General features: G+C 43.5%; 1 protein-coding gene across 2 annotated transcripts in view; it reads right to left on the bottom strand.

Annotated features, from left to right (window-relative positions):
• LOC138672543 (oocyte zinc finger protein XlCOF8.4-like) overlaps positions 1 to 17,129 on the bottom strand; it is a 31,609-nt gene extending 14,480 nt beyond the window's left edge. Inside the window, exons 1-5 of one of the 2 annotated variants that reach the window (XM_069760615.1) lie at positions 17,066 to 17,129; positions 2,616 to 2,784; positions 854 to 1,021; positions 622 to 781; positions 436 to 533 (exon numbers count right to left, since the gene is read on the bottom strand). In XM_069760615.1, coding sequence (XP_069616716.1) covers positions 436 to 533; positions 622 to 781; positions 854 to 1,021; positions 2,616 to 2,717 — 528 coding nt within the window. In that variant the 5' untranslated portion in view covers positions 2,718 to 2,784; positions 17,066 to 17,129. The remainder of the gene's footprint in view (positions 1 to 435; positions 534 to 621; positions 782 to 853; positions 1,022 to 2,615; positions 2,785 to 17,065) is intronic. The other variant, XM_069760616.1, reaches the window with a different exon arrangement.
• Positions 17,130 to 27,364: the final 10,235 nt, after the last annotated feature.

Raw genomic sequence — 27,364 nt, forward strand, 5'->3', positions numbered from 1 at the left:
CCTGAATCCGCCCTCAGTCTGTACCTTTCCTCCACCCAGGGAAGAGAGGATTAGTAGTTTACCATTATACATCAACCAGACTAACAAGGTAATATGAACAGGGATAAAGGAAAATACCAATCTTAGTTTTTTCACACAAACAACAGAGGAATGCATCGGGGAGTGGAGGATGGGGATAAACCAAAGTAGAAGAAGAAAGGGAATTATCACACTAAAAATCTAGAAACAGTCACACATAAATCCACCAAACGCCTTCTCCAATAACAACCTCCAGCCATGCAGCATAAGCTAGCTATGACAATGAACCCATTTGTAGCCATTACCTAACATATAAAAAAAAAACTGAAAATAAAATAGAGCATAGAGTATACTTCATTATAGTAAGCTTACTTTGTCAATCTATAAATAATTTGCAGAAACTGAAGCTCAGTCTACCTTTTGATCCAGCTGGGCAATTGGCATTTTTTCTGGAAACTCATGGGAATATATAAGATAGGGACATGTTTCTAGCGGAGTTCCCATACTTGATCCATCTATAAGGAATAAAAACAGGGACTGAATAAATTATTTATATCTAACCATCAGATGATTGGTGACTATAAAGTTAGGTGATCCACCAACCTGTTATCTCTTCTTTAATCAGTAAAGGTCTCTCCGTCTCCAGGGATGTGATGGACTGGTGATCTTTCATCATATCTTTATACTGATCCTTGTGTCCTTCTAAATACTCCCACTCCTCCGTTGAGAAATAGACGGCGACATCCTGACACCTGAAAGGAACCTGACACACACAATGATACCGTCATCCTTCTGACACCATGTGTAATGTCCCAGCGTTCCCAGCAGCGCTCACCTCTCCGGTCAGCAGCTCGGTGATCTTGTTGGTAAGTTCTATAATCTTTTGTTCATGTATCAGAGATGGAAGCATCGACTCGGTGATGTCGCTCTGGGTCTCGCTCTCTTCTTTTGACATTTGTGGGGTCACTCTCTTGCCAGATGGCTTTTTTACTACTGTGTAATCCTGTGTGTGGCGAGATAATGATCAGTATATCATTATATACAGTGTGAAAAATAAGTATTTGATGCACTGTCGATTTTGCAAGTTTTCCCACCTGCAAAAAGTTTTTTTTCATAGGTACACTTCACCTGTAAGGAACAGAATCTAAAAATAAAAACCAGAAAATCACATTGTAGGATTTTTAAATAATTAAATTGCATGAAAAAAGCATTTGATCACCGACCAACCAGCAAGAATTCTGTTTTCACAGACTTGTAAGACGCCTCCTACTCTGCACTTATTACTTGCATTCATTGCACTTATTTGAAGTTGTTACCTGTATAAAAGACACCTGTCCACACACTCAATCACACTCCCACCTTTCCACCATGGCCAAGACCAAAGAGCTGTCTAAGGACACTAGGGACAAAATTGTAGACCTGCACAAGGATGGCATGGGCTACAGGACAATAGGCAAGCAGCTTGGTGAGAAGGCAACAATTGTTAGAAAATGGAAGAACTGTCAGTCTTCCTCGGTCTAGGGATCCATGCAAGATCTCGCCTCGTGGGGTAAGGATGATTCTAGGAAAGGTCAAGAATCAGCCCGGAACTACATGGGAGGATCTGGTCAATGGCCTGAGGAGAGCTGGGACCACAGTCTCAAACATTACCATTAGTAACACACTATGCTGTCATGGATTAAAATCCTGCAGGGCACATGTCCAGGCCAGTTTGAGGTTCACCAATGATCATCTGGATGATCCAGAGGACGAATGGGAGAAGGTCATGTGGTCGCGAGACCAAAGTAGAACTTCACTTGTCGTGTTTGGAGGAAGAAGAAGGATGAGTACAACCCCAAGAACACCATTCCAGACGTGAAGCATGGTGGGGAAAACATCATACTTTAGGGGTGCTGTTCTGCAAAGAGGTCAGGATGACTGCACCGTATTGAAGGAATGACAGATGAAGTTATGCATCACAAGATTTTGGCCAACAACCTCCTTCCCTCATTAAGAGCATTGAAGATGGGTTGTGGCTGGGTCTTCTAGCATGACAAGGACCAGAAAAACACAGCCAAGCTCCATAAGAAACACTTCAAAGGTCCTGGAGTGGCCTAGCTGGTCTCCAGACCTGAACCCAATAGAAAATCTTTGGAGGGAGCTGAAACTCAACGTTGCCCAGTGACAGTCCCGAAACCTGAAAGATCTGGAGAAGTTCTGTATCGAGGAGTGGACCAAAATCCCTGCTGCAGTTTGTGCAAACATGGTCAAGAACTACAGGAAACGTATGACCTCCGTAATTGCAACGGTTTCTGTACCAAATAAGTTCTGTTTTTCTATTTTATCAAATACTTATTTCATGCAATAAAATGCAAATTAATGATGTAAAAATCATTTAATGTGATTTTCTGGATTGTTTTAAGATTCTGTCTCTCACAGTTGAAGTGCACCTACCATAAAAATTTACAGACCTCTCCATTCTTTGTAGGTGAGAAAACTTGCAAAATCAGCAGTGCATAAAATACTTATTTTCCCCACTATGTATTCTAATAAATCCTTCACCTTTCCCATCATTGACCTGTTTTATTAATAATAGTGATGGCACGTGGATCTCTTACCTCTCCAGTTATCAAGTAGATTATCTCAAGAGCGAGGTCTAATATATCTGCAGCCATGTGGTTTCGGTGCTTGTCCATTGCTGGTGGGTCATTGAAAACCATTGTCTTTCAACGGAAGCTGTAGCAGTGATTGTTCCGTACCTAAGGAACCTGTGCAAAACATGGAGGACTGAAAGCAAAATAAAAACTTACATGATGTGCAGTATCGCCCTTATCATCAATTGTAAATGGATACTCACAACATGCGTGTGGAGGTGACTAAAGTGTCTTAAATGGCCACTTTATTATAGATACCCATTTAGAAGCTGTTTGGACCTCCTTTGGTTTCAGAACCTTAGCAACTTGTCATGCTATAGATTCCATTAGCTGTTGAAATCACATTGCAGTAATATTGACCCATGCGACAAGATAGTTTCTCACAAATTAGATAGAGGAACTAATACTCTTAACAGCCTGTTCTACCTCATCCTAGATATGGTTTATAGCCCAGGTAGGCAACCAGTAGATCGAAGGTCATGACTAGATCACAATCCTTTAAGCTTGCCATAGACTAGAGATTTTAGCTTTCTTAATTTATTTTAATTGATTGGTGAGTCTGAGTTACCGCAAGTTAAAACACCAAATCAGCATCTGATATTTCTGACTTTTATCTGTGGGCTCAAATTTCTTAACCAAAAATATTGGCCACTTCATATGAAAGCTACTGAAAATAGTCCAACACATTAGGTTGGATTTTTCCCAGATGGTACTGTGATTGGTGTTTAATAGTCTTGACACTAATCAGTTATAACGAATGACAAAATCACCAGTGTACAATCGGTTTTAAGATCCTCAAACAACATTAGACTAAGGCCGGACAAATCTGCCAACATCGATGGCTTCGAACGACACTTCTGTGAGGATGAGGGGGAGATGTTGATCGGGCATGTCCAATTTCACACTGCCAATCGCTGTATTCTCCTGAAGATAAACCACTGGAGAAAATGTTTCTTGGTGGCTTTCTCATAAAGAACAATGCAGCACTTGTTTAGCGGAACAAGCGATGCTGTATATGGGAGACGCGGCCAAGATAACTGTGGATGGAGTAATTGGCTTATGCATTACTCAGACACCTATCTAATGTGTATGGCTGCCTTTAGGCTAATAATTTGTAGGTATAGGAGGCCTTTCTTTGTGTTTCTGTTATCATTAGACTGACACATCAATCCCTCCTTTGTGGAGAGTGTTTGTGACAATTTGGCAAACAAAAAATAGTGAAAACACTGGTGAGCATTTTGTGTAAAATGGCCATCTCTGAGCTAAGCATGGCTTGGTTTTGTTTATGTGTGAGGCATGAATTTTACAATATGACCCTTGCATTGTAGAAGGATCATCTTTATTCTCATTTGCACAAGAAAAGACTAGAAGCGATGGGATGACACTGAGTGTGAGGAGACACAGATTAGATATTAGAAAAATCTTTTTGACAGTGAGGGTGATCAATGAGTGGAACAGGCGGCCATGAGAGGTAGTGAGTTCTCCTTCCATGGAAGACTTCAAACAGAAGCTGGACAGACATTTGTATGGGATGGTTTAGTGAATTCTGCTTTGAGCAGGGGGATGGACACGACGAGCCTGGAGGTCCCTTCCCACTCTACCATTCTATGAATAGCACATTGTCCTGCTAAAGTGTCCTTCTCTTATAGAGTAAACAGTTGCTAACAAGGGATGAACTTTCTTTATCAGAACACTCAAGGTAAATTCCTACTGTCCAAAAGTATCAGAGGACCCAAGATGGCTCACATCATTACTGAACCTCCATCATGCTAAAATGTTTACGCCTGACAGGAAGGGCAGCACGGTGGCTCAGTGGATAGCACTGCAGCCTTGCAGCGCTGGAGTCATGGGTTCTAATCCCACCCAGGACACCATCTGCAAAGAGTTTGTATGTTCTCTCCGTGTTTGCGTGGGTTTCCTCCGGGTACTCCGGTTTCCTCCCACATTCCAAAGACATACTGATAGGGAATTTAGATTGTGAGCCCCATTGGGGACAGCGATGATAATGTGTACAAACTGTAAAGCGCTGCGGAATATGTTAGCGCTATATAAAAAAAATAAAGATAAGAAGAAGAAGGGTTCATTGATGCATGCTGCTTGCGCCATTTCTGACCTTCTCATCAGTAATTATATCTAGATTCATCTGATCAATGTTTTCCCAATGCTTAGTAATTTAGTCATTCCTTTTTTTGATCCCTAAAACCACTTTATGTTTCCTTTAAACCGCAGGGGTGCTGTCATTTGTCCTAGTCTGTTGAAAACCATCCGCGCATAGGGACTAGCTGTGCATTCAGTCTAATTAGTTAAACACCAGGGTAGTATACATTTTTCTTGACTGTGCACTGCCTGTTCATCAGAACGATTCTGGCCCCGATTTGTCTACAATCAATGCCCAGGTCTTGTTTGAAGTTGATCAGATCACTCAATTTTCCTATTCAGATATGGATTCACACAGAAACTGATCTACAGAAAACGCTGAACTTCAGGGTTCTGTATCTAATTTCCATACAGGAAAGTTCTAATTGTGAAAAACTATCTCTAATGCTGGTTTTAGACGAGTGGATAATTGTACATACAATCAGCATAAGCAATATCCCAACATTGTGGTCAAGCTTCTGGACTTTTCAAAGGCATTTGGTACATAAAAGGAGAACAACGGGGAAAATATGTATAATTGGCTTAAGAAATGACTTAATGACATTTGGACAGGGAGGTCAGGTACCCATCAGTTTTAATGGGACCACCTTGACAATGGTTGATGGGCTCACACTATTTGGCCAAATTCTGTGCTAAGCGTCTCAAAAAAAATGTTTTTCCTTACGTTCAAAAAGCAATTTTGCTATTCATGTTTCATGTATTTCATATTTGACGTGTTTTGGCACGATAGAGTGCAACCTTTTTTTGTATATTAAGAAATGACTTAGTCATAGGAAACAGAGGGTGGTTATTAATGAACCACACTCATAACTCACACATGATTGAGTCACAGTTGACAGTGAGGTACCACATGTGGTCAGTATTGGGCCGTCTTCTTTTTAACATATTTATTAATGACCTCCTCTGAAGTCACACACAATGGAATTTCAATATTTGCAGATGAAACTAAGCTCAAGGTAGTCAATCTGCACTGGTTTCAATATAATAATAGCAATAATCAACATAGAGTATGATCATTTAATACTACAAAGGGCTTTGAAAAAACTGCAGGTTTTAGCTGAGAAATAGCAATTGAAGTTTATCTTAGCTAACTGTAAGCTTATGCACTTGGCAGTGGAAACAAAATATACAAATTTGTAGAAAACTTTAGTGACCAAAGCCTGGCAGCTGCTGGCAAGGCAAATAAAGTAATGGGAGTCATTAAATGAGGCGTAGATGCTCATGACAAGAACATAGTTTTACCTTTATACGTCTACAAGTCACTAGTGCGTCCACACGTAGAATACTGTGCACAATTTTGGGCTCCAATTTATAAGAAGGACATATGCGGCGCCCCAGGGTCCTGGTCGTCGCAGTGGTATTGCTTTCCTCTCGGGGAGAGTGATGCAACGTTTGGAGGCAAAGAAGGATAACTGCATCCAGGTATCACAAACATGCAACACATTTCACACTCCAGACCACCAGGGGGAGCTTCTGCTCCTATTTATTAGGTCACTTCCCATATGGATATAACTAGTAGTCTGTAGGGAAAGTTAGTCAGTTCCAGACAGGAGTCAGTTCCTGGCAGAGCTCCAGACAGGAATTCTGTTGGTTTCAGACTAGAGTCTGAGGAGGACAGAGGGTCAAAGGAGCTGTGCATGCCCTCAGAGCTGCAGCTCCCAGAAAGAGACATTGAAAGACAGAACTATATTGCAGCGAGCGTGAAGGAAGTCAAAGCAAAGGAGAGGATACCAGAAGTGGACCAGCCCTGATCAAGCTGTCTCCTGAGGCACAACATCCCGGGAGCCGGAACACCACGGGAGTAAGGACCTCTACACCTTATTTCAGAGACCGGCAGGACAGCGAATTGCAGGTTACCTGTCCGCACTTACACCCAGGAGGCTAGGTGACACCTACAGAGCAGGGTTATCTAAGAGACCCTATAAACAGGCTCAAGTCACTAGTCATATGGGCATTGTCTTATCCTATATGGGGGACAGAGAGAGCGAAACACCACATCTGTGAGACCCTTATGTGAAGCCATAGGCAGTAAGGGACTACACCACCGCAGCGCAAAGGAAGGCTATTGATTTCCACCTGGGCAAGGGAACTCTGGACTTGCCTCCAAACCGGCCGGACTCTGCCTGCCCTGTGATCTGGTGCCCTGAACTGTGGCTGCAGAAGTCTTCAGTAAAGGTAAAGAGACTGCAACCCTGTGTCCTTGTTCCTCACTGCGCCATTCACCATCCACCGTCTACACACTGGGACGCCCTGGGGACATACTTCACCTGTGGGAAGGTATACCATCTAGCTGCCTCAAAGCAGCGTCAGTCACCCTGACTGAATACCACAGGTGGCGTCACGAACATAAACTCTTTTCCCCTTCAAAGACCTTTCCCTTTTACTAGAGATTGTGCAAAGAAGAGTAATTAATGCACTTAAGGGAATGGGAGACCTGCAATATGAGGACAGGTTATCAAACTTGGGGTTATTCAGTTAGAAAAAACTAAGTCTTAGGAGCGATCTTATTACACTGTGTAGCTGAATCTCTTGTCCTTGTCTCCCTGTGGAAGGTATGGTTTTTGGCCACAATTATTCTTCCACGAAGATCACTTCTAGCCAGAATTCTTCAAATAGTAGATGGGTTTAGCTGGGTCTCATTGGTCGCAGCCTGTTCTGAGCTGATGACAGAGTTGGACATCTTGAGAGTTGCACGGAATTAACCATGATGTGTATTTCATCTGCTGCAAGTTTCCTTGACCAACCACTGCCTCTACGTTCCTCAACATTATCTATTTCTTGGTGTCTTTAAAGGGAACCTGTCAGCAGGGTTGTGCATAGTAACCTAAACACACATTCGTATATTCATTATGTAAACTAGAGGGCAGGTCACTCAGAGATCAGTAACCAGCCAGCAGTCTGCATTATGAATATATAATCAGAGCACCACATTCATGAACCGCACCTTAGGCCACGGACATATCATTAACTAAAAAATAAATAAATAAATAAGGATTAAAAAAGAAGCACAAGACGTATTTCATCAACAAAGGAATCATTTTATTCAGTATAACTGTGCTGACCTGACACTGTGTGTAGGATACTATGCACAATCCTAATGACAGGTTCCCTTTAACACTGAGAAGTACACTGTGTGCAGAATTATAGGCAAGTTGTATTTTAGAGGATTATTTTTATTATTGATCAACAACTCTGTTCTCAATCCAAATGACTCAAATATCAAAGCTTAATATTTTTGGAAACTGAAGTGGTTTTTTTTTTAGATTTGGCTATCTTGGGAGGATATCGGTTTGTGCAAGTAACTATTACTGTGCAGAATTATTAGGCAACTTAATAAAAACCAAATATATTCCCATCTCATTTCTTTATTTTCACCATGTAAACCAATATAACTGCACAAAATTTAGAAATAAACATTTCTGAAAAACAAAACCCAAAAAATTAGTGACCAATATAGCCACCTTTCTTTATGATGAACGATCAACATTGCGTGCAGCAGCCACCACAGCCTCCAGACACTGTTCCGAGAGGTGGACTGTTTTCCCTCTCTGTAGATCTCACATTTTATGAAAGACCACAGGTTCTCTATGGGGTTCAGATCAGGTGAACAAGGGGGACAGGTCATTATATTTTCTTCTTTGAGACCTTTACTGGCCAGCCACGCTGTGGAGTAGTTGGAGGCATGTGATGGAGCATTGTCCTGTATGAAAATCATTTTTCGAGTTCGACTTCTTCCTGTACCACTGCTTGAAGAAGTTGTCTTCCAGAAACTGGCAGTAGGTCTGGGAGTTGAGCTTCACTCCATCCTCAACCCGAAAAGATCCTACAAGTTCATCTTTGATAATACCAGCCCATACCAGTACCCCACCTCCACCATGCTGGCGTCTGAGTCGGAGTGGAGCTCTCTGCCCTTTACTGATCCAGCCTCTGGCCCATCCATCTGGTCCATCAGGAGTCACTCATTTCATCAGTCCATAAAACCTTTGAAAAGTCAGTCTTAAGATATTTCTTGGCCCAGTCTTGACGTTTCATAGGTTTCTTGTTCAAAGGTGGTCGTTTTTCAGCGTTCCTTACCTTGGCCATGTCCCCGAGTATCGCACACCTTGAGCTTTTTGATACTACAGTAACGTAGCAGCTATGAAAACTGGTGGCAAATGGCAGCTTCACGCTTGATTTTCCTCAATGGATGGGCAGTTATTTTGCGCCTTTTTTGCCCAACACGCTTCTTGTGACCCTGTTGGCTATGTGCCATAAAACGCTTGATTGTTCGGTGATCACGCTTCAAAAGTTTGACAATTTCAAGACTGCTGCATCCCTCTGCAAGACAGCTCACAATTTTGGACTTTTCAGAGCCCGTCAAACCTCTCTTCTGACCCATTTTGCCAAAGGAAAGGAAGTTGCCTAATAATTAAGCACACCTTATATAGGGTTTTGATGTCATTAGACAATACCCCTCCTCATTACAGAGATGCACATCACCTGATTTAGGCTAGTTTCACACTAGCGTTTAGCCGGGCTGCGGACTTCCTCCGTGAAGCCCCGCCCACTGCCACGCCTCTTCATTCAGCTTCGCCTACAGCTGCATGCTCACCCCATCTATAACATTGGGTACGCAGGCCATGCCGCTGTATGCGGATGCCTCCGCATGCGTCGTTTTGACGGTGCGGCATCTGCACGAAAATGCAACTCGTTGTGTTCGCCGCAGGTCATCGCACCATCAAAACGACGCATGCGGAGGCATCCGCATACAGCGCCATGGCCTGCGTACCCAATGTTAAAGATAGGGTGTGCACACCGCATGCAGCCGTAGGCGGAACTGAATGAAGAGGCGCAGCAGTGGGCGGAGCTTCACAGAGGAAGTCCGCATCCCTCCGCAGCCCGGCTAAATGCTAGTGTGAAACTAGCCTTCCTTAATTGGTAGTTGGCTCTCAAGTCTGAACAGCTTGGAGTAGGACAACATGTATAAAAAGTATCATGTGGTCAAAATACAACTTGCCTAATAATTCTGCACAGTGTATAGGCAGATACTTATCCATCATTGAATGCCATCAGGGAAGAGTCACATTGGCTACAAATTTATTTTGCAGTGGGACAACAACCCAGAACATGCAGCCAATGTAATTACGAACTATCTGCAGCGTTAAGTAGAACATGGAGTCCTGGAAGGGATAATATGGTCCCTACAGAGCCCAGGTTTCCGTTTCCACATCATCCAGTCTATCTGCAGTTACTTGAAGAGACAGATTGATTTGCACAAGAAGCACCTGCAGGACATCTGTTTTTAGTTTTCCCAAGATGTTTGGAACAACCTCCCTTTCCAGTTCCTTCAAAAACTGTGAGCAAGTGTGACTACAAGAATTGATGAAGACAAAGGGCGATAACACCAAATAATGATCTGACTTAGGCTATGTGCACACGTCAGGATTTTTTCCTGACATAATCCTGAGAATTCTGCCAGAAATCCGCGTGTTTTTCGTGCGGATTTCTCGCGGAATTTGCGCGTTTTTTGCGCGGATTTTTTGCGTTTTTTTCTTTCTTTCCCGGAATGTCCTTTTTGATAGGAAATCCGCAAAAAATCCGCAAAAAGATAGAGCATGTCCGGATTTTTGCGGTATGCGTTTTTTTTGCGGAAAAAAACGCTAACATCTGCACAAAAAATGCGGAATGCATTCTAAATGATAGGATGCATAATGTTGGCATTTTTTTAGCGGATTTATAGCGTTTTTATGGCGAAATTCCGCAAAAAAAAAACCGCTAAAAATCCGGACGTGCGCACATACCCTCAGATTTCTCTTTTTGCTCACTTCTTTAGAAAGCATTGATACTTTGCAGCATTTTCCCCACCTTTGTGGAGTTATGAAGAGACAAGTTGAGTATCACGCTCCAGCCAGGCTCTAAAAGAGTTTGTTCTTGAAGAATGCAAAAAAGATAGATAGATAGATAGATAGATAGATAGATAGATAGATAGATAGATAGATAGATAGATAAAAAAAAGAGCAGCACCTGTCTAACAAGTTTTGGGTGCAAGGCCTCCCAGTTACAAACCAGTCCTTATTATATTTAGAAAAAATTGGAAGCAGCACCCAATCTCGAGTGCAAAAAGATATTGCTTAATAATCCATCAAGCAACATTTCAGCTCCATGTGTGAGCTTGAAGAAGGCTCACATATGTGGTGTCTATCCACCTCGATAGCAAAGGCCATGGCAGTCTCCAATGACTTTCTGGTGCAATATGCTACTCCAGAATCCTGAAGCCTAGTTGACAGACCCTGGCAAAAATGACTCCTAAGGGCAGGGTCATTCCACTGAGTGTCAGTTGTCCATCTCCAGAACTCCAAGCAGTACTCCTCAGCCGGCCAGGCCTCCTGCTTGCTTTTACAGAGTTTTAACTCAGCCAGGGAGATGCCATCAGGATCAACGTACACCAGGGAAAAGCCGCAAAAAAGTAGTCCATTGACCGCAAAGATGGAGAGTCGATCAGTAGGGAGAAGGAGCAGGACTGGGGATCACCCTTAAGAAGGGAGTCTACAATCCCCACTCATTATTCCTTACTCCCTGGAGAATGAGAGCAGAGCCTGAAATATAATTTACAGTCTTCTTTAAAAACCATAAATGTATCTCTCTCTCCAGAAAACCTGTCAGGAAGAGATATTTTGGGTTATGGTTGAGCCAGGGCATGAGCCGAGACCAAGAACACAGACATGTGCTAAAGCTTCTGCGCCATCTGTGACCACGACTCAGTAACCTCATCTGTAAGGGTCTGGATCAGGTGTGCAAAAACTTCAACTTGAGTCATAAGAACTTCGGAAAATGGTGCAGGTCAGTTGTAATGTCACGCTCGGACACAGGAAAGTGTGGCAAATGACAGCATATAAATACAGCAGGATGGAAAAAAAAGAGGAAGACTAACAGTCGGGGATGGGACACCTTCTGACACCAATCTGTATCTGTCCCTTAGCTTCCCTAACGCCCCATGTGGGTTCTTCCCCCCACCGCTGTCCCATGCCTAGTCCTTCACTGTCACCTCTATGAACCCTGGCTAGTGCACTGGCTGACAAGGACACTAGCCTTGCCACTGCAGATGATAACACACAGGGGAAGAGACAAAGAGGGGACAGACAAAATGGATAATACTCAGCTTAGGCTCTGCTGCTAAGCTCGACAGCAGCAGAGTAAATGTCACTACGATAACAGATCTCCAACAGCAGCATCTCCACTGTCACAGGTGAGCTCCACACACCTAGCTGGTCTGCATGGAAGAGAAACTCTATAACCGACGATCAACTATCTAAAAGAGTCATGTGACTATCTAAAAGAGAGGTGGGAGTGGTTACCAACCAACATAGCTGACCAGTCCAAAAGAAACTGCCAGCAAGAGACTGACATTATCTCTTGCTGGACCAAAGGAAAAAAAACAACAACATTTAAATATTTAAATTTCAGCAGACCCAGAGCTGTCAGGAATCCCTTAAATGATTTGTGACATGAAGTCACTGGACAAGGTCTTCAAATCAAGGAACAGTACATTGGCGATGATGACACGGCTTATATATAGTTTATAGTCTTTCCTGTGGTAACATAGAGATGTGAAACCTGGACGATAAAGAAAAAAAAAATGAAGAAAAATCAACGCTTTCTCAAAGAATGTTATCAATACCATGGATGGTTAGAAGAACAAACAAATCAATTTTGGAACAAATCAAGGCAGACATGTCACTCGAAGCATGGATCACCAAGCTATGACTTGCCTACTTTAGGCAAATCATACAAAGAGAAAAATTACTGGAGAAGGACATCAAGGTAGAAAAAATAGAAAGAACAAGGTGAAGAGGAAAACCAGCAACCCGATGGCTTGATAATATCAAGATATTGGCAGAGAAAACCCTGGTGGACCTCTCTTGGCTGCACAAGATTGATCTTTCCTAAGATCATTCATCCTTCAAGTTGCTATGACTCGAGATCAAGCCAAAGGCTGTTTTTTAAAAAAAAGTACATTTTTAGTAGTTTTTGATGTGGGGTGTATTTATTTTAGCATCAGCTACTTAGAGTAAAACTGAAGATTTTGTATTGAAAGTTATATTATTGACCTTACGTTCATGTTACGAGTTAAAAAAATGTTCCATGAAACTCAGTCTTGTCAAAAGTTTGGAAATTGTTCTTCTGTTCAGTGAGATATTGATTAAAATCTTACTTTTCAAAGGGGGTGTACTGGACCAGCAGGAGCAACAGGTGTGTGTGGCCCTGGGAAAGAGGAATATTAACCCCTTTCTGACATCTGGCGTAACAATACATCCCTGTGACTTATTGACCAAGGACGGATTATTACGTTATTATGATTCTGACAGTTGACACAAAGCACTAAGTGCCAGGAGCGGTCCCACACAGCTCCCAGCACTTTAACCCCCCTAAATGATGTGATCGAACGCAATTTCAGCGTTCTGGAAGCCGGCAGAGGAATGACAGCCCCTCTACCTTTGGATTGGAGACCCCGCGGGTTGACGTGTAGTCCTGATTGTTGCCAAGGTGACCCAATGTCGTCATGATGACATTCGGGTCACCAGAGCTAGGAAAGTTGCTTGATCATGCGCAGTGCATGATCAGCAACTTTATCTGTTAGTGCAGAGCTGACAGTTTGCGTAGCATGGGGATGCTGATGCATCCCCATGCTATACAAGCAATCAGCCTGCAAAAAAATGATAGTGCCATTGTGGGACAAAGTAAAAACGTTAACATTTTTTTTTTTGTAATGGCTCAACGTTATAAACTTCTGTGACGCACCTGAGGGTTTAATGTGCTCACCACATATCTAGATCAGTTCCCTCAGGGGTCTAGTTTCCAAAATGGTATCACTTGTGGGGGATTTTCACTGTTTAGGCACATCAGAGGCTCTCCAAACCCTTGTCAAAATCCCAAAAATTGGGATCTGAAGTCCTTTTTTTCTGAAAAAAAAAGTTACCGTACATACTCGAGGATAAGCCGACCCGAGTATAAGCCGATCCGAGTATAAGCCGACCCCCCTAATTTTGCCACAAAAAACTGGGAAAACTTATTGACTCGAGTATAAGCCTAGGGTAGGAAATGCAGCAGCTACCGGTGAATTTCAAAAATAAAAATAGATGCCATTCATGTCATTATTGCCCCATGAGATGCTCCATATAAAGCTGTGCCACATATAATGCTGCATACCGTTCATTATTGCCCCATAGATGCTCTGTATAAAGCTGTGCCACATATAATGCTCCATATTGTTCATTATTGCCCCATAGATGTGCCATAGAAAGCTCTGCCATATAGTGCTCTGCACCGTTCATTATTGCCCCATAGATGTGCAATAGAAAGCTGTGCCATATAGTGCTCTGCACCGTTCATTATTGCCCCATAGAAAGCTCTGCCATATAAAACTGTGCCATATAGTGCTCTGCACCGTTCATTATTGCCCCATAGAAAGCTGTGCCATATAGTGCTCTCCAAGAATATTATTCAGGACACAGAATGTTTAGTTCAACATAATTTATTTATCAATAAGAATATTTCATTTTTTTTAAATGATGAAGATACTATCGAAACGCGCGTAGGGGTTTCTGGTGTTGTGTGTGCGCTCCAGCAAGGTGAATATGCCTGTATATAATTACTTACTCTTCCTTAACTAGGTATGTGCCGATCACGAAGGGGTTCTATATGCAATATTTGAGCTAAAGAGAAGTGGTGTAATATTGTACTGCTCTATTAAATACCAGTCAGCTCCTTGCAAATCCCCACAAATAGATATGCACTTATGCACATTGGCACTTTAGTAATCAAGAGTGGTCTCCTTGCAATGACATATTTCTAAGCCTGCATAGCATTTGGCATGAACTTATTTATTTTTATACACTAGATCAGGAATTTATAAGTATGTCAGGATTAATTATCAAGCACATATAGACCAGTTGTTTTGGATCGGAGGTACTTGCACAAAATTTTGTACTATGTATGTTTTTTAAAAAAATGAAATATTCTTATTGATAAATAAATTATGTTGAACTAAACATTCTGTGCCCTGAATAATATTCTTGGGGGGCTTCTGTTGTTCGCATTGATCTTTGAATGTGTTAGGTCAAACCTTATATGGACTAATATGTATAAATGCCATATAGTGCTCTGCAGTTCATTATTGCCCCAAAGAAAGCTGTGCCATATAAAGCTGTGCCATATAGTGCTCTGCACCGTTCATTATTGCCCCATAGATGTGCCATAGAAAGCTGTGCTACCGGTATAATGCTGCGGCTGCTGCAATAAAAAAAAAAAAAACACACATACTCACCTTTCTTGCTTGCAGCTCCTCAGCGTCTGGTCCCGGCGTCTCTCCGCACTGACTGTTCAGGCAGAGCGGAGAGACGCCGGGAAGATGGAGCGGCGCCCGGCGTGTGGAACGGGGACAGGTGAATATGCGATACTTACCTGCTCCCGGCATCCCGCTCCTTCTCCCAGACAGCTGGTCTCCGGGTGCCGCAGCTTCTTCCTCTATCAGCGGTCACGTGGGACCGCTCATTAGAGAAATGAATATGCGGCTCCACCCCTATGGGAGTGGAGCCCATATTCATTTCTCTAATGAGCGGTCCCACGTGACCGCTGAACAGGGGAAGAACTGCGGCACCCGAAGACCGTGGGACGGCAGGGGGAGCGCCAGGAGTGCCGGGACTAGGTAAGTATGCCTCAGACCTCTGTCCCCCTCACCCGCCGACCGTAACTCAAGTATAAGTCGAGAGGGGCACTTTCAGCCCAAAAATTTGGGCTGAAAATCTCGGCTTATACTCGAGCATATACGGTAAATGTTTTTTGTTTTTTTTCCACATTCCAAAAGTTCCTGTGAAGCACCTGAAGGGTTCATAAACTTCTTGAATGTGGTTTTGAGCACCTCGAGGGGTGCAGTTTTTAGGTGTCACTTTTTCATATTTTCTGCCATATAGACCCCTCAAAGTGACTTCAAATGTGAGGTGGTCCCTAAAAAAATGGTTTTGTAAATTTTGTTGAAAAAATGAGAAATCGGTTGTCAACTTTTAACCCTTACAACTTCCTAAAAAAATAGAATAAAAATTGGTTCCAAAATTGTGCTGATGTAAAGTAGACATGTGGGAAATCTTATTAATTACAGTAATTATTTTGTGTGACATATCTCTGTGATTTAAGGGTATGAAAATTCAAAGTTTGAAAAGTGAGAATTTTTCTCCAGATTTCCATTTTTTTTCCCCACAATTAAACGCAAGTCATATCAAAGAAATTTTACCACTATCATGAAGTACAATATGTCAGAAAAAAAATATATATCAGAATCACCGGGATCTATCGTAGCCTTCCAGAGTTATTACCTCATAAACGGACAGTGATCAGAATTGTAAAAATTGGCCCGGTCATTAACGTGCAAACCACCCTTGAAGGTAAAGAGGTTAAAGGTTTTCCAGAATTAAGATGTCACAGATTTGCTCATCTCTACTAATTATTATTATATTATTAATTGTTATAGCACCATTTATTCCATGGCGCTTTACATGAGATGTGGGGTATACATAATAATAACAAGTACAATAATCTTAAACAATACAAGTCATAACTGGTACAGGAGGAGAGAGGACCCTGCCCGCGAGGGCTCACAATCTACACTAATGACAAATGGTGTAAAAATGAATGTGAAAACTGCTCAGCTGAACAGTCGTGTGTTTCCCTGAACGACCCTGTGAGCACAAGTCCCCATATTGTACCCAGTCACACACTACAAACCACCGCGTCAGCCGGCTGACAGGAATGAGGCTGTGTGTGAACAGCACTCTCACTTCTTACACTGACTGCTGAGGTAAAATGAAAGCCGAACTCTAATTGGTTGTTCTGTTAATCTGCAATCAGAACTCTGATTGGTTGCAATGTTAGGATGAAACCTGAACTCTGATTGGTCGCTATGGGCAACAAAGACAGTTTTACTGTAAGACGGTTCTGATTGACAAATGAGCCCTGAGAGGGGTCATCGAGTACAAACCGCACGAGGGAACGCGGGGCTGCAACTGTGGCCCGGCCTGTGCTCTCCCACAGCACCACTGGCTGCAGCATCACCTCCCCCCTTCCCACCCCTCCATTACAGCAGAAGCTGCATTGTGCTCCTTCCCCCTGCGGCTGCAGCATTCAGTCCCTTCCCCAGAGAGAAACACGTTCCCCCTTCCCTCTCAGACCGGTGGGAGCACATGTGACGGTGGGAGCCGAGCTAAGCCCTCGGCCTCCATTCTTACCTGCCTTGTGGTCACTTTTGGCTTCTACAGTCCTTCTCCTCCGCAAGACTTGAGAACAGTTGTCATGTGACCGTGATGTCACGGCAGGTCCTTAACTCATTCTAGCCTTATTATGATGTACAATAACAAATAGTATTGTGGTACCGTGTTAGCCAGAAAAATCGATGTGAATGCTTTTCTGCCCAATGAGGACAGAAGTATTCTAGGAGTGATACCTTTACTGGCTAACCAGAAAATAATATGTTTGCAGCTTTCAGAGCACAGTGGCTCCTGGTAGCCTTATTACAAAGCTGCATGATCAGGGCTGTGCCAGGTAAACTCGCCGGAAACCTGGCCACCAGTCCGGGCGAGCCGCCAGTCACTACTGTCAACCTGCAAAATCGCCTACTTCGTTCCATGTTTGTGCCTTCGTTTTTTCCTCCTCCTTCTTTCACGTGCCATGACTTTTTTTCTGGTGTTGCAGCCGCACAAGGTTTAATTGTTTTGCAGGACGATTCGTAGTTTCCACTGACACCATTCACTTTACCCAATAAAGTATTGCAAAACGGGAACAAAAAAAAGGTGTTTTGGGGGTGAAATGGTGAAAAATTTGTTTATATGTTGTTTATTGTAGTAATAATAATAATAATAATAATAATAATCTTTATTTATATAGGGCCAACATATTCCGCAGCGCTTTACAGGTTGCACACATTATCATCGCTGTCCCCGATGGGGCTCACAACTAAATTTCCTATCAGTATGCCTTTGGAATGTGGGAGGAAACCCACGCAAACACGGGGAGAACATACAAACTCTTTGCAGATGTTGTCCTTAGTGGGATCTGAACCCAGGACCCCAACACTGCAAGGCTGTAGTGCTAACCGCTGAGCCACCATGCTGCCCCAAAAATGACTGGGCAGCATTATTCTTCATTTCAGAATGTTTATGGCAATTATTATTATTTAAAGGGAACCCGTCACCAGGAATAATGCTGTTAACCTGCAGATATGGGGTTAATCTGCACATTAAGGCTAGGTTCACATTGCATTAATGGGTGTCCGCTAGCGGACTCCGTTACATGGCGCAATTAGCGCTATGTAACGGATCCGTTAGCGCACCCATTGACTGCAATGTGCTAACGGATCTCTAGCGCATGCCATTTTTGGCATGCGCTAGCAATGTCCCGTTAGTTTCGGACGGACCTCGGACACTGCTTGCAGCGTCCGAGGTCCGTTCCTCGCTAGCGCAGATCAGGTATCTGCGCTAGCGGGATCGCCAAACGCGATCCCTTTTGGGACATTGCATTAGCGCAATCCGCTAGCGTATGCGCTAAACGGACTGCCCTAATGCAATGTGAACCTAGCCTGACAGCGTTATAGTGCTATCTGGCTCCTGCATGTAGCCGAATGCAGCAGGGAGAAAATGATCTTTATTCTCCCCACCAGCATTCAGTCATGGGGCGCCGGATCAGTCCCCACTCTTAAGTATCCAGAGCGGCCGCTGTATCTGCGCCCCCAGCCCTGACTGATGGCCGACCTCAATGTAGAGCCAGTGTCAGTCAAGGCCTGGGGGCACAGATACAGCGGCCGCTCTGGATACTCAAGAGTGGGGACTGATCCGGCGCCCCATGACTGAATGCTGGTGGGGAGAATAAAGATCATTTTATCCCCCTCTGCATTCGGCTACATGCAGGTGCCAGACAGCATCATATCGCTGTTCATCTGTAGATTAACCCCATATCTGCAGGTTAACAGCGTTATTCCTGGTGAGAGGTTCCCTTTAATGGCCTTCGGCTCGATCTCGAGTCATGGTGACTTGATGGGTGAACGATCTGTAGGAAGATCAATCTTGTACGATCCTAGATAGATCCACCAGGGTCTTATTATTGAGCAGATCAAAACCATATAATTTACTGATTTTTATAGTTTAAAGAAAAACTGTAAGTCACATTGCTCCTGTTATTCAAGGCATGTACTATAATCAACAGCTTCCCTAAAAAATAGTATGATATCCCCGGACTCCTCACAGCTACCCACAGAGTATACTGGACCCACGGTCCCCCATACATAGTATGATGAACTCCACAGCACTGCAAAGAGTCTGATCTAACACAAAAAATTATGACACCCACTCAGGGTGATTCCATGCAGCTTCTTATATACTCCACGGCACCAACACATTGATATCCCTTAAAGTCCCCTATACTATAGTTCCGATAGTCCACTATGCAATGTAAACCACCACAGAATGATGACCCCCACAGCCCTCAACACAATATGATGGCCCATGGAGCACCCCCAACACAGTATGATCCCCTGCAGCCCCCAAAGACAGAATGATGACCATCATAGCCCCCCAACTGATCATCCCTACAGCACTCTCAACACAATATGATCCCCCACAGTCCCCTAAACATGGAATGATCATACCCACAGTACCCCATCATAGTATGATCCCCCAGATACAGAATGATGACCCACACAGTATTATCTTCCACAATCCCAAAACACACAATAATGACCCCCATAGTCCCCCAAACACAGTATGATCTTAAATAGCCCCAAGCACAGAATGATGTCCCTCACATTATCTCCTACAACTCCCAAACACAAAATAATGCCCCACGCAGTCCCCCAAAGACAATATGATCCCTCACAACCCCAAACAGAATAATTACCCTCACAATATTATCTCCCACAGTACGCAAACATAGAACGATTAACTCCAAAGTCTCCAAGCAGAGAATTATAACCCCTCACAGTATTAGCTAGCACAGCTCCCAAACACAGAATGATGACACCCATATCCCCCAATATAAAATGATCCGCCCCACAGCACCCAACACAATATAATACCCCATAGTCCCCTAAACATGGAATAATCATACCCACAGTACCCCAGAAAATCTCCCTTTAGGGTATGTGCACACGTCAGGATTTTACGCAGAAATTTTCTGAACAAAACCGGAGATTTTCTGCAGAAAATCCGTACTCGTTTTTCTTGCTTTTAACTCGCGTTTTTTGTGCGGATTTTTTGCGTTTTTTTCCGGAGCTTCCCAATGCATTAAATATCTGGAAATCCACAAAAAATCTGCAAAATTAATGAACATGCTGCGTATTTTTCTGCAATGCGTTTTTATAGCGGAAAAATATGCACAAAAATTGCGGAATGCATTCAAAATGATGGGATGCTTAATGTTTCCTTTTTTATGCGTTTTTGCTGCGGAAAACCGCCGAAAAAATGCGAAAAATCCAGAACGCATGCACATACCCTTCCCCCCCACAGTATTATCTCCCACAGTACGCAAACAGAATGATCATCTCCACAGTCTCCAAACAGAGAATTATAACCCCTCACAGCATTAGCCAGCACAGCCCCCATACACATGATGACCCCCGCTCCCCAAATACAGAATGATGACCCCCACAGTATGATTCCTCACAGCCCCCCAACACTTTATGATGTCCTGCACACAGTATGACTCCCCCACTACCCCAACACAGAATGATATCCATCACAGTATGATTCTTCACAGGCCCCAAACACATTATGATAACCCCCGCACACTATGACCCACCACTGGAAAGCACACAATGATTGCCACACAAGTTAATAACAAAAAAACTACTCACCTCTCCCCAGATCCCCCGGAATGCCGCTCCAGGCTTTGCTCTGCACACTGAGGCTCCACAGCAGGTGCGATCTAATGACATCATCGTGCCTGCTGCGCTGAGATACTCAGTCATGCAGACTGAATGGTGGAAGATGGAGCCGACAGCTCCCTCCTCCACCATTACATACACTGGTATTTGCAAACCAAGGATGTAGATACCAGTGAAAACGGGATAAAGGCTGGGAGGGTGGCCGCCGCTGTAGATTGCCCAGGTCTGCAGTAGGGTACTTGAAACCGCTTTCCTTTCATCACTTGTACTATGGGCTGTCAAAGAGGGCAGCAGCCGGGGCCTTCAGTTGGCCCCAGATGCCATGACAATCAATTGACACAAAGAGATTGCATCACGCAGAGGTAGCAATGGGTGGCGGTGAGTGATGAGCAAATATACGAGTTCCTCGACATTTCTCGAGCACGCTCAGGGGTCCTCTGAGTATTTTTTAGTGCTCGGAGATTTAGTTTTCCTAACCTCAGCTGAATGATTTACATCTGTTAGCCAGCATAAGTACATGTGGGGGTTGCCTGGTTGCTAGGGAATCCCCACATGTACTTATGCTGGCTAACAAATGTAAATCATTCAGCTGCGGCGATGAAAACTAAATCTCCGAGCACTAAAAAATACTCGGACACCCGAGCGTGCGTGGGAAATCTCGAGTAACGAGCATATTCAGTCATCACTACTGGCGGTATATGCACGCATCAGCAACTTCTCATGTTAATGCTGCTGTCAGTGATTGATAGTGGAAGCTAGTTTTAGTCGCTGCTGTTAGAAGCAAGAGTTAGCTGTGTAACACAGCCAGCACCAGCTTAGTATGGTGCGGGCTCAGCTCTTGATCCCGCTCTGTATATGTACACACTGACACTGATGTACATGTATGTCAGGGCACGAAAAGGGGCTAATGTAACTGACAACCAGCTTTAACCCCTTCTCACTTCATGACTATTACGTTACGGGTCTGTGGAACAAAATAGCGACGTATTCTTTTCAGACAAGGCTGGCTCTGGTCAAGCCAGCAAGGTCAATCAACACAGGTGCCAGTTGGTACTAATTGAGGGTGCAGACAGCCGACCTCAATGTAGAGCCGAGCACCACATCTCTTACTGATACTGATGTAAAATACTGACCAAATAATGATCGTGTGAACGTGGCCTTACATGTTGGATATTGGCGTATCTCCGAGAACTTACAAAACAATTATTGGGAAAATATCTTGAAAGGCACAAGTTGGGCACTGAAATGGCACAATTATGGAGAACTTGTAATTCTGACCCTGAACCTTCCACCTGTGGGGTCACAAGTCTCACCACACCCCTAGGTCTGTGTCTTGAAAGGTGTAGTTTCCATAAGGGGCTCTACCAACATGATACGGTGCCCACAAACTATGGTGCAAACTCTGTGCTCCAGCGGGCTTAGGACAGTCCGTCCCTTCTCATACCACTTATTTGACCAGGTTGCAGCCACTTGTAGCTATTGCTGTATCCCCATAACATTTAATCAGGTTTATATTTCCAGCGACTTGAGCTGGGCACAGAATATTAGGCTGTGAAAATTGTGATAACAGTGAAAAATTTGTAATTTTTATACACTGCATAGTAAGTTCTGAAAACAAACCAACACTTATGTGGTCAAAACTCACTGCAGTCCTATGCAAGTGCCTTGAAAGGTGTAGTTTCCAAAATGGGGTCACTTCTTGGAGGTTTCGACTGTAGTGGTACTTCAGGGGCTCTGCAAATGCAACATGACACCTGAAAACCATTGTGTATAATTAGTGATAAGTGAACGTACTCGGATAAGGCGTTATCGGAGCATGCTCGTGTGCTAACTGAATGTGTTCGGTATGCTCAAAAAATACATTTGAATCGCCGTGCCTGAATGTCTCGTGGATGTCAGGCAATCCCTGCATGTCGAATAGCTGTGAGACATGCAGCCGTGGAGGCTCAAACATGTTATTTGAACACGCAGAAGACACTTGGTTAGCACATGAGCATCCTCAGATAACACCTTATCCCAGCACGCTCACTCATTACTAGGTATAATCCGTACTTCAAAAACTAGATAGTATTTTTTTCTCTTTGGAGCCCTGCGGTGTGTGCTGGCAACAGATTATGTCCACATTTGGGAGATTTCTGTTTTTTTTCGAGAACCCATCACATGATTGGTATACTTTTCAAAATACTGTGATGGTACCTGAAAATCATTTGCGAAAATCTGTCCTTCAAAAGCCAAATGGCGGTCCCACCATTCTGATCTCTGCTGTGAACTCAGGCAACATATTATCTCCACGTTTGAGGTTTTGCTGCACCCAGGAGGACCTGCTTTAAAAGCTGCAGAATCTGGGTGATAAATACTGGCTTTTGTTATCACCTGTTGTGTTAAAAAAGAATGACGGATACATTTAAATATTTGCAAAAAAAATACAAGTTTTAATTTTTATCTTTCGGCTATGTGCACACGTTCAGGATTTCTTGCAGAAATTTCCTGAGAAAAATCTGAAATTTTCTGCAAGAAATCTGCATGCATTTTTTGCGCGTTTTTGGTGCTTTTTTTTTGCGGATTTTTCCGGACATTTCCAAATGCATTATATAGTGGGAAATCCCCAAAATTAATGAACATGCTGCTTTTTACCGCGATGCGTTTTTTTCGCGGAAAAAAACGCATCATGTGCACAAAAATTGCGGAATTCATTCTAAATGATGGGATGCATAATGTATGCTTTTTTTTTGCGGTTTTATAGCGAAAAAAACGCAAAAATTCAGCAACGTGTGCACACAGCCTTACGGTGTTCCCCTGTCCAATATTTTCAAAGATTAGACTTTTACAGATGTGGCTTTACCAAGATAGTTTTTTTTTTTTGCACAGGAAAAAGGGAACTGATTCACACTTTGATTTTTTTTTTAATATTTTTGTCCTCCTGGGGGATTTGAACCTGTGTTTGTGTGATCACTTGTTCTCTATATTCTGCAGTTTGAGGCCAGTCCCACACGTCCAGATAATTCCGGTACCGGAAAATCGGTACCGGAGTTATCCGTGTCCGTGTGCTCACGTGGCACATCAGTGTGGCACACGTGCGGCAGCCGTATGCCGCCCGTGTGCCGACTCGGTACCACACGGACCGTGCAGGAGACAGCGCTACAGTAAGCGCTGTCCCCCCAGCTTGTGGTGCTGAATCCGGAATTCATTCCTTCTTCCCAGCAGGTTCGCTGGAGAGAAGGAATGAAAAATCATTGTTTTTTTATTTTTTTTTGTTGTTAAAATAAAGTTCCCTGTAACCCACCCCCTCCCACCCCTTGTGCGCCTGCCCGCTGGCATTAAAATACTTACCCAGCTCCCTCGATGCTTCCTCTCAGCGTTGCAGCTTGTCCTGTATGAGCGGTAACGTGGTGCCGCTTATTACAGTGATGAATATGCGGCTCCACCCCTATGTAACAGGGAACTTTATTTTAACAACAAAAAAAAATAAAAAAACAATGATTTTTCATTCCTTCTCTCCAGCGAACCTGCTAGGAAGAAGGAATTAATTCCGGATTCAGCACCACAAGCTGGGGGGACTGTTGTGAATTCTGTGGCTGAGTTCACTTCTGTGGTCACAAGTGGTATTGCAGTCTCTGGGCTTCCTCCCTCAGGTGTTTTGGTGAGCTCGTAGGCTGCCTTGCTATTTAGCTCCACCTGAGTCTGTCTTCCTTGCTCCTTGTCAATGTTCCAGTGTTGGATCTGAGCTACTGCATCTTTCCTTGGGCCTGCTGCTCTGCTAGATAAGTGCTTCTAGTTTGTTTTCTGTTTTTTTCTGTCCAGCTTGCTATTGTCTTTTGCTGGAAGCTCTGAGAAGCAGAGGGGTGCACCGCCGTGCTGTTAGTTCGGCACGGTGGGTCTTTTTGCCCCTTTGCGTGGTTTTCGTTTTAGGGTTTTTTGTAGACTGCATAGTTCTCTTTGCTATCCTCGCTCTGTCTAGAATATCGGGCCTCACTTTGCTGAATCTATTTCATTCCTACGTTTGTCTTTTCATCTTGCTAACAGTCATTATATGTGGGGGGCTGCCTATTCCTTTGGGGTATTTCTCTGAGGTAAGTCAGGCTTGTATTTCTATCTTCAGGCTAGTCAGCTCCTCAGGCAGTGCCGAGTTGCATAGGTAGTTGTTAGGCGCAATCCACTGCTGCTTATAGTTGTGTGAGGATAGATCAGGTACTGCAGTCTACAGAGATTCCACGTCTCAGAGCTCGTCCTATTGTTTTTGGTTATTGCCAGATCTCTGTATGTGCGCTGATTACTGCACGCTGTGTTGCCTGATTGCCAGCCATAACAGTACAAGGAGCCACACCAATGATTCCCAATAGAGGGAAAAAAGAAATCCTGACATCATTTTTTTTTCTTAGCTCTGTCTTCAGTCTTTTTTTTCCCCTAGACATTAGAGTGCTTCAGGACACAGCTGTGGACATGGATATTCAGGCTCTGTGCTCCTCAATGGATAATCTCGTTGTAAATGTACAAAAGATTCAAGATACTATTGATCAGAAATCGATGCTAGAACCAAGAATTCCGATTCCTGATTTGTTTTTTGGTGACAGAACTAAGTTCCTGAGCTTCAGAAATAATTGTAAGCTATTTTTGGCCTTGAAACCTCATTCTTCTGGTAATCCTATTCAACAGGTTTTGATTATTATTTCTTTTTTGCGCGGCGACCCACAGGACTGGGCGTTTTCTCTTGCACCAGGAGATTCTGCATTGAGTAATGTTGATGCATTTTTCCTGGCGCTCGGATTGCTTTACGATGAGCCTAATTCAGTGGATCAGGCTGAGAAAAATCTGCTGGCTTTATGCCAGGGTCAGGATGATGTAGAAGTATATTGTCAGAAATTTAGGAAATGGTCAGTACTCACTCTGTGGAATGAATCTGCACTAGCGGCTTTGTTCAGAAAGGGTCTCTCTGAAGCTCTTAAGGATGTAATGGTGGGATTTCCTATGCCTGCTGGTTTGAATGAGTCTATGTCCTTGGCCATTCAGATCGGTCGTCGCTTGCGCGAGCGTAAATCTGTGCACCATCTGGCGGTACTGCCTGAGAGTAAACCTGAGCCTATGCAGTGCGACAGGACTATGACTAAAGTAGAACGGCAAGAACACAGACGTCTGAACAGACTGTGTTTCTATTGTGGTGATTCTACTCATGCTATTTCTAATTGTCCTAAACGCACTAGGCGGTTCGATAGCTCTGCCGTTATTGGTACTGTACAGTCCAAATTCCTTTTGTCCATTACCTTAATGTGCTCTTTGTCATCGTATTCTGTCATGGCGTTTGTGGATTCAGGCGCTGCCCTGAATCTGATGGATTTGGATTATGCTAAACGTTGTGGATTTTTCTTGGAGCCTTTGCGGTGTCCTATTCCGTTGAGAGGAATTGATGCTACACCTTTGGCCAAGAATAAGCCTCAGTACTGGGCCCAGCTGACCATGTGCATGGCTCCTGCACATCAGGAAGTTATTCGCTTTCTGGTACTGCATAATTTGCATGATGTGGTCGTGTTGGGGTTGCCATGGCTACAAACCCATAATCCAGTATTGGATTGGAACTCTATGTCGGTAACCAGCTGGGGTTGTCAGGGAGTACATGGTGATGTTCCATTTTTGTCTATTTCGTCATCCATTCCTTCTGACATCCCAGAGTTCTTGTCGGACTTTCAGGATGTATTTGAAGAGTCCAAGTCTGATGCCCTACCTCCGCATAGGAATTGTGATTGTGCTATCGATTTGATTCCTGGTAGTAAATTCCCTAAGGGTCGTTTATTTAATTTGTCCGTACCTGAACACACCGCCATGCGCAGTTATGTGAAGGAGTCCCTGGAGAAGGGACATATTCGCCCATCGTCGTCACCATTGGGAGCAGGGTTCTTTTTTGTAGCCAAGAAGGATGGTTCGCTAAGACCGTGTATTGATTACCGCCTTCTTAATAAGATCACTGTTAAATTTCAGTATCCCTTGCCATTGATTTCTGACTTGTTTGCTCGGATTAAGGGGGCTAGTTGGTTTACTAAGATTGATCTTCGTGGTGCGTATAATCTGGTGAGAATCAGGCAGGGAGATGAATGGAAAACGGCATTTAATACGCCCGAGGGTCATTTTGAGTATCTGGTGATGCCGTTCGGACTTGCCAATGCTCCATCTGTTTTTCAGTCTTTTATGCATGACATTTTCCGTGAGTATCTGGATAAATTCTTGATTGTTTACTTGGATGACATTTTGATCTTCTCAGATGATTGGGAGTCTCATGTGAAGCAAGTCAGAATGGTTTTCCAGGTACTGCGTGCTAATTCCTTGTTCGTGAAGGGATCAAAGTGTCTCTTCGGTGTGCAGAAAGTTTCATTTTTGGGGTTCATCTTTTCCCCTTCTACTATCGAGATGGATCCGGTTAAGGTTCAGGCCATCCAGGATTGGACTCAGCCGACATCTCTAAAAAGTCTGCAGAAATTCCTGGGCTTTGCTAATTTTTATCGTCGCTTCATCTGTAATTTTTCTAGCATTGCCAGACCATTGACCGATTTGACCAAGAAGGGTGCTGATTTGGTTAATTGGTCTTCTGCTGCCGTGGAAGCTTTTCAGGAGTTGAAGCATCGTTTTTGCTGTGCCCCTGTGTTGTGTCAACCTGATGTTTCACTTC

The sequence above is a fragment of the Ranitomeya imitator genome, chromosome 3 (genome assembly GCF_032444005.1).
Source record: "Ranitomeya imitator isolate aRanImi1 chromosome 3, aRanImi1.pri, whole genome shotgun sequence".
NCBI lineage: Eukaryota > Metazoa > Chordata > Amphibia > Anura > Dendrobatidae > Ranitomeya > Ranitomeya imitator.